This window comes from Aplysia californica, unplaced genomic scaffold (assembly GCF_000002075.1).
Source record: "Aplysia californica isolate F4 #8 unplaced genomic scaffold, AplCal3.0 scaffold00108, whole genome shotgun sequence".
In the NCBI taxonomy this organism is placed as follows: Eukaryota; Metazoa; Mollusca; class Gastropoda; order Aplysiida; family Aplysiidae; genus Aplysia; species Aplysia californica.
Window position 1 is genome coordinate 599,151 of NW_004797378.1, and position 8,471 is coordinate 607,621.

The 8,471-nt window shown below is 44.3% G+C and overlaps 1 protein-coding gene across 3 annotated transcripts in view; it reads right to left on the reverse strand.

The window, feature by feature from the left end:
- The window catches only part of LOC101853848, a 126,033-nt gene that overhangs the window by 14,950 nt on the left and 102,612 nt on the right, over positions 1 to 8,471 (reverse strand). For all 3 annotated transcript variants that reach the window (XM_035969038.1, XM_005095600.3, XM_005095602.3), the window contains exon 3: positions 2,030 to 2,308. In XM_035969038.1, the coding sequence (XP_035824931.1) occupies positions 2,030 to 2,143 (114 nt within the window). In that variant the 5' untranslated portion in view covers positions 2,144 to 2,308. The remainder of the gene's footprint in view (positions 1 to 2,029; positions 2,309 to 8,471) is intronic.

Sequence of the window (8,471 nt, forward strand, 5' to 3'; positions counted from 1 at the left end):
TCTCTTGACTGTTGCAAATGCTTGCTTTTTTCCTCGACTTTTTACCGTCCTATAATCAGATCGTGACCTCGATTATGACACCGCCTCCTGGCTGCGATAGGCTAGACAAAAAAAGCCAAATGTGAAAATTTAAAAAAGGGTAATTGTCATGTTTTACCAAAGAGTTAGACTCACGGGTAGATCTATAACTAGAGATCTAATACTGGCATCTCTGCTTCTTTGCTTTGTGTTTGTGTATTCACATCTAAAGTTACATTTAATTGTAGTTGGAATTAATATTTAATAAGATACTTTCCCGATTATTTTGGCGGTTGAACATACAATGTGAATTCCGAATTTGTTTTCATTCACAGCTCAGAGTCGCCGCCTCGAGTAAGATTCTTGTGTGATATCTCCAGGCCATGTCTGGTCCCGTTTCACTTTGATTACCCTGTCAAACACCTGTCTAAGCGCAATTTAAGCTAATAGGAAGGAGAAGGGTTGGGTCTCTCAGGACCTCAATGCACAGAGAAGAAATTCTGTGTTCTATGAAATAATAATATGAAAACAAAGCAGCATTATACTGCTCGATTTGACCGGCAAATCTCAGCGGCTTCCCCAAGCTCACGTCAACTGTGCAACATGATGTCAACGTGTCTCTCTTTCTCTCTCTCTCTCTCTCTCTCTCTCTCTCTCTCTCTCTCTCTCTCTCTCTCTCTCTCTCTCTCTCTCTCTCTGTCTGTCTGTCTCTATCTCTTCCCCCCCTCTCTCTCTCCTACCCCCCCCCCCCACCCAACGCAATACTAGAAAGTATTGTCATGCAGGATTAACGTTTCTCCCCCTCCCCCCTCCCCTTTCGGTGTAGATGTTGAAATCTTTAAGATGACCGATAAGTTTGTTGTGGTTTTTGAGCCTGTTATAATATTATGATACTCTTAGGTCTGTGTGCGCCATTGTAAATGAACAGAAAAATCACATTTAATGGACACTTTTTGTATAGAGCACATTGAAAAGGACAAACGTGTGAAAAGGGAAAAGTAAAGTTCACCCAAGACGCCAAACTTCAACTGAAGAAACAACAGAACTTCTGAAAGCCAAAGATTTCGAAATTCCTGATTGCATGTCCTATCTCTTTCATAATGAAGTCCGTGTGACACTATTATAACCAGAGAGGAAATTAGAAAATGCTTTTTTATGAGGAGAAGGTATCGGAAAGAAAAATCGGTGTTTGGGTGGTGGGTGGGAAAAGCAACCAACAAAAAAAAGAGGTGGGGTGGGGGGAGGGGTGGGGAGAAACTTATTGCTGACATTGTAGTCTGGTGGAAACGTAACTTTAATTACTCGAGGGGAGGTGGGGGCGGGGGGGGGGGGGGGGGGGGGGGGAGAGGGGAAATTAATCATTCTCATTCTGAAGTTCTTCCACAATACCGGTCCTCCCAGAGGAGACATAGTACGGGCAGGGACACTGTGGGCAGATTGAGACAGTAGACAGAGAACCCTTTTCAGACGCTTAATGTTGATGCTCATGTGCCCAATTTGCCGAGAAAAACACACACACACACACACACACACACACACACACACACACACACACACACACACGCACTCTCTCTCTCTCTCTCACATACACACACAAACACACAAATATACACACACGCAATATTCTTTGTGAGTTTCTGACTGTTATCTAACTTGGTCTTACGGCTTCTCTTACGTATTACGTGACGCTAAAGTACAAAGTACCATACGTGTCATGGCCATCACATCCTGGGGATTTTGGTGTTCCATCCCAGCGGTCTAGACAGTTCTGTTCCTGATGGGGAGCAGCCCAGGGAAGCTCTCACGCTTGTTATTGATCCCATGTTCCGTTTTCAGACGATATACCCTTTACCACTTTATTAAAATATCATTGTACTACTTTATGAACTATGATCACGCAAAAGAAACCGATAGCACGCCAGTACAAAAGTTGATCTTTATAAGATGAGGCAAACTCTGAACTGATTTGTTTTTGGTCCAGCATATGAATAAAAAGCCCGGCGTTACTCACCTGGTTAATGACTTTACTGACATCCTTGAAAAGTCTTTGGGCGTCTTCATCTCCAAGGGCACTTTCAGCCCCGCCCCCACCCACATCGACTGTCTGGTTGGTGCACTCAATCATGTCCGCCAATGAGAATGCTTGAAAGTTGAAAATCAAGTTGTTCAGGAGGCAAAGCTAGAAATAGCCTCTCAAGCATCAGTGCTGGTGTAGTTTTTTCCAAGAACCTCATGGCCTGCCATCTGTACTTAAAGGCAGTGATGTTCACAAGGTGTCCATTCTGGACTTCTGAAAAATATAAAAATACATGAAATATGAGAGGGATTATTACCACTTGAATATACGGACCAAATGAACAAAACTCATTGGGAATTAACATTTTTTAAAGTGTGAAATTATTGTCGACATCATATGGGCGTCTTCTAGTTATACTACCCATTGAACACTGTAGAAGGTCGACCCGCCTCTTCGTTGACACATCTGATAGAACTTGATCTACTTGAGAGCGGTCTAATTTTCCCTTATGGAGGGACAAAAGCTGACATTTTGGCGCAATCCGACCAGGTTCTCCGAAGTCAAATGCAATAAAACCTCGGTATAACGTACTCAGCATAAACGTACAATCGGCTGTAACATTTACTTTCTGAAACTCCAAGCCCCATTTAGTGTTTTTAGCTCTATTTTTGGCGCACACCCATCTCATCTAACAGGTTCAAAATTTTGGGCCCAAAGGGAAACTATTATACCGTGGTTTAACTGTATGTTTACTTTTCTGGGTATATTAGATGAAAATCTTAACCAAACGCCAATGAGAAGGTTCCTAGATGTCACATGACATTGCGGGATCAGATCATTAATTGTTTGCCCACGGAATGCGCAATGATGAAGCAGAGCAGAGGTCTATTTAAAATCGTATGCACTGGCCAAGGCTATTTTTTTTTACCAGACCCGACCTGATCCAATCCCATAATGAAGATTGAGTCTTTTGACCACAAAATATACATATCTTGCACTCGTCACCTAAAAGAAGACACCAACCCCCCCCCCCCCCCCGCAACAAAAAAAAAAAAACGAATGGGCAAACACCTACACCCCCCCCCCCCCCCAAAAAAACAAAAAAAATTCCCCCCTTTTTCCGTCTGGCCTTGTGGCTGGTTGGCTGGCTGTTTGACTGGTAGGCTGTGTGCCTGGATGTCTGATGTTCGGGCCGGCTGGGGGTTTTTTAGACGTGGGTGGGGTCTTTTTCTCCCCGGCCCTTTTTTAATCTTGGTGTTAGGCTTGCGGGGTAGATGGCTAGTTGACGGGTTAGGGTTGTGAAGGTGGGGGCCTGGGAGGATGCGCTATTCATCTGGGCGTTTCTCCCCCATGAGGTTTAATAAGCAGTCGGAGAACACCCGGAGATAGCGCTGTCTGTCTGTCTGTCTGTCTGTCTCTCTCTCTCTCTCTCTCTCTCTCTCTCACGCACACACACCGATAAAAAACCCAACAGTACAGCATCCAAAAATAATACCCTTTTCCTCTTCACCTATAAACAACTCAAGGGGGGGGGGGGGTCTAAAGGGACGGTGTTAGCCTCTCATTCAATAGGCCCTGGGTTCGAAATCTGATAGAGACAGAACATTCTTCTTCTCTAATATTTCCCCCCTTCACATCCTTTCCTGCTCTCTAACTCTATGTTCTGTTGCATGCTTTCATCTTTCCTTTCTGCCCCCCTCCCGCTACTCCTTGGCTCCTTCTTACTGCAGCTGTCTTTCAGCCACACCCCTGGTCTTGTGGTAGGCAATATCTACATTTAGCTTTCTAGAAAAACGGCGAAAAACCTCTGAAGTCCCGTGTGCAAGTTGCACACGCTAGAGATCCATTTGGTGTTCCTAAAATCGATAAAAGTAGACTTTGGCCGCCATCCGGGCAAAATTCAAAATTAATTCCTACCAAACTGATTATGCTTAATGTGTCTTGCGCGCTCCCATAACCTTATGCAGCTGCGAAAGTTGTATAACACTAGCCAAAAAACAACCCAAGATAAAGAGCGAAACTTACATTTCCTCAACGGAAGACCCGACACCTCCACCCGTTAATTATGACTTACTGACGAAATATGTTGCTAACTTACGGCGTGAACAAATGGAAATAATGCGTTAGGGAATGTTCGGTTAAGACGATTCTTTTCAAATTGAACCAATAAAAAAGACAATTGTGTTACTGTCGCCACCCAAGGCTGTTTGTTTAGTCTGAACCTTGCCTTGCTCGAGCAGCTCCGATACCGATTGCCAGCTAATATTGCCCTAGACTGAAAATAATTGGCGAAACACGAAACGTTGGCGTCCCGTCTCTAACTTCCTATATTTTCCTTAAACAAAATGAAACGCTCCACACTCCTATAAACAAGTATTTCATTAATGTACACAAGATCTAAGATATCTTCGGGGTGAAAAAAGGAAATATGTTCAGAATCAAATAAATAGCAAAAGCTCTTATTCGGATCTATCTTCAGCGGTCTGAGGCAGCTTTATCTGCTTCAGAATCTACTTCCCATGACTCCCTGTATCCGCTCATACGTGAAGTTATCACTTGTGATCGTTCCCTCATCAGTATGGCGAGTCGATCCGCCTTTCGCTACGAGCCAAGACTCTATCTCGTTCTCATCATTTCGAGCCTAAGCCCAGCATTAGGGCCACCAAAAAAGATGAGGGCAATAAATGCCGAGATGATATGTTTTTGATAGCTTTGTTTTCCCGATTTCCTGCAGTGCCACCCCACCCCCTACCTCTCACTTTTCTTCTGATCATAGATGAGATGTGTCTGCAGTTAGTGAAAGATCTTTAGACTTTTTGTTCAGACAATACAGATACGGATACACGCTCTCTCTCTCTCTCTCTCTCTCTCTCTCTCTCTCTCTCTCTCTCTCTCGATAGATAGATAGATAGATAGAGAGAGAGAGAAAGAGAAAGAAAGAGAGAGAGACACAGAGAGAGAGACAGAGAGACAGAGAGACATAGAGAGAGAGAGAAAGAGAGAGAGAGAGAGAGAGAGAGAGAAAGAGAGAGAGAGACAGAGAGAGAGAAAGAGAAGTTCAACTCTCCCTCCGTTTCAAGACCTGTACAATTCTATCTGTGCGTTTGACCTGTCGAACGAAAATGTCACCAGTGCACGATTCTCAAGCCATAATATTTCCTTTCAGATTATAGCCCGTTGAATGTTATGGATCGAACTACTAGCAACAGTTTCAAAAGAAACGCTCAGGTAAGTGTATTAAGATACAGAGTGGACCAAAAATTCTCTGCTTTAAGAAGATATGCACTTTAGAATAAATGAGAAAACATGCAACACCTGCCTGTAAAAAAAACTCCAGCAAATAAACAGAACTGTAAACCCCCAACAATCTGCCAGACTCTTTGCTCAGCTGGTATCGCACCTGCGGACTAATTGGGGTACATGGCTACATTGACAACGGATTCAATTTCCCGCCCGTGGAGAAACATTTAGTTCTTCCTGTACGGCAGATCTACCTGCCATGAGATTGAGAGCTATTAGCTGTCCAGTCGCCATCAGCTCTTAACGAAGAATAATCAGAAATTGAATAACAATAAACCGTTTGCGAAACGAACACTACACTCACACGCACATACATACACCCAACGACTACTCACTTATATGTCTGCACACACACAGACACACAGACACACACACACACACACACACACACACACACACACACACACACACACACACACACACACACACACACATGCAAAAACACGCAGACATACTCGCATGCAACAAATGCAAGCGCATACCATTATAAGACAAACACATACCCACAAAACATGCACACACACATACACACACACATACACACACATACACACACACAAACACAAAAGACATCACATAACAAAACATCCCCCTCCCCCCCCCCCCAAAAGGGCAAAGAGCCCCCCCCCCGGAAAAAAGAAACAAAAAATTGCATTCTGTGAACTCCTTCATAAAGCCACTTGGGGCCTAGAGGACCCGGAAGTTCAGACAGACAGGCAATAGAGAACAGTCTCTGTCTTCCTCGCCCGTCGTGCTGATAGACTTGGCCACAGATTATGCATGCCACGCAGCAATATCGGTTACTATGTTGAGCTGGCAAATAAGCCTTCGAAATTGAAGAGGAAACAGGAAGTAGTTTTTCTGCGGACATGTCAAGAAGACCGACAGATGCCGACATTAGATTGCAAATATTAGATGGACTAGTAGTAAAAAAACACCTTTGGAATTGTTGTTGGTAAAAGTTTTATAAAGGAACTCTGGGTTCGTCTTGACAAACTGTTACAATGGCTCGGGCATCGAGCTCGGTGATCCACATAATAGTCGGGGTAAGGGTTCTGCTAAACAACAGTTCAACAAAGCGCTAATTGTGACTTGATGTACCAGGTATTTCTTGTCATCTTATATTGTTCTTTTACAGCTTCAGAACATAGCTCTCAATACAAAACGGAGACAATCACAAAAGAAATCCCCCCCCCCCTTCCACACACACGCTTACGCATAAGCGCGTCCCCCTACCATCTTGCTGCCGCCTAGAATTTCTTTTCTTCTTTTTTTCTGAAGACATTGAGTTTGACTATCTCAGATCGTTGACCATACAGTGGCCTAACAGCTCCCGGACACACAACTGTGTAAGGTCTTGGATTTGAATCCTACCAGGGGCCCGAAGTTTTGTCTTTGGAAAGGTACTTGACACATCTGTTCCTCACTTGAGGGCGTACAATTAGCAGCTTGCGTTGTATATTTCCCGAGAAGTTGAGGATGTTTCTGAGTGTTTTTGGGTCTTCTAGGGTAGCTTGATAATAGTTTTGCAAAGCGCATATAGCATGCTGTAGAGATGTATGTGTACTATATGGATACACTTATTATTACCCCCCTCCCCCCCAGGGACGGTGCTACTGACTGAAGTGTCTTTACGCCATCCCCAAAGGAAGGACATTAACCATGTTCTTTTTCACAGTAGAATTGTAATGGTAAATGGGCAGATTCATCAATGTCATGCTCATAACTGTGCCTGAACTGTAATAGGGAACTGCAGTTTTTCCCCCCTAATCCTTACTATCGTCTTTTCCTCTACTTCTTTTAAATGTTTGTCACACTCTTGGGACCCTCTATTTCCGGGGCGCCTTGGTAGTTGAGCAGTCTTTGTGCTATTGAAGCTAGAGAGGTGAGCAGAGTAAGTCTGATTCCCTGTAAGGACTTCTCTGTTGACATCCACCCCTTGGCACTCATATGACCCGTAAAACCTTTGCCCCTCTCATCTCCTTTTCCCCGTCCTCTAGGCTCACGACTCTTTCTACCGCCTTTCTATTGGTACTCCTTGGCTCCTTACTGCTGCCTTTCAGCCACACCCCTGGTCCTGTGTTAGGCAAGATCTACACCTAGCCTTCATGGATAGGGGTGAAAAATCTTGGAGGTCCATTGTGCACGTTGCGCACGTTGAAGATCCCTCGGTGGTCCAAAATCGATAAGAGTAGGCTTCGACCGCCACCTGGGCAAAATTCAAAATTTCCTATAAACCGCCGCGCGCTCATATGACCGTATGCAGCTGCGAACGCCGTAAAACACTTTAAAAAAAAGTAAATGTCTCTCATTACGCCTACAGCAGATCTGGGCATTGATGACAATTGGACCAAGTCTGCTATTCCACTTTAGAAAGGTTACACCTTATCAATTCTAAGTGCGTGCATTAACCCGCCTCCCCCTCCCTCTCGTCCTCCCCCCGAGATTGGTGTATATTGCGTAATTATCAGCCCTCTTGCCCCGCACGTGATGAACCTGACCTCGACTGCCAGATGGGAAAGATAATATTTCCTACAGTGGCTCCGTCTTTCTGTTGATGTGTATCTCACACATCCCGAGTCGACCCTTCTAACGTCCTAAATTATTTTAAATGTGTCCAAAAAAAAAAAAAAAAGGAAAAGGGAGGACGAAGGTAAGGGATTTGGGGCGGGGTTGGGGTGGAGCTGACAAAATGTACTACATATAATTAATGACTACCCCCAGGGACCTTACAACTTCCTTGACTAGCCCCCCCCCCCAATCTCTACCCTCCGTTGGGCAACTGGGCCGAGTACCAAACAAAAACAGGCCAGAGCACCTTCTCTGTTATTATCTCAGCTCTCTGATAAACAGTGCGTGACTGCCACAGTGGAGTATGCACGCCGTGACCCCGCGCTACCACACAGAGATTCTGATTGACTTGTGGGGTACCCAGCAATCACACACTGCATTGTGTGGGATAATTTTCCCTTTCGGAGCACGCGCGACTTCTTCCCTGTTTACCATAAAGTGTAACAATTGATTTCTTATCAAGAAATGCATAAAAAACCAGTTATGATTACACTGGTTGCCCACCCCTCACAAAACCATTAAAATATTTTAGGATTACCCCCCTCCCTTTATATATATATATATA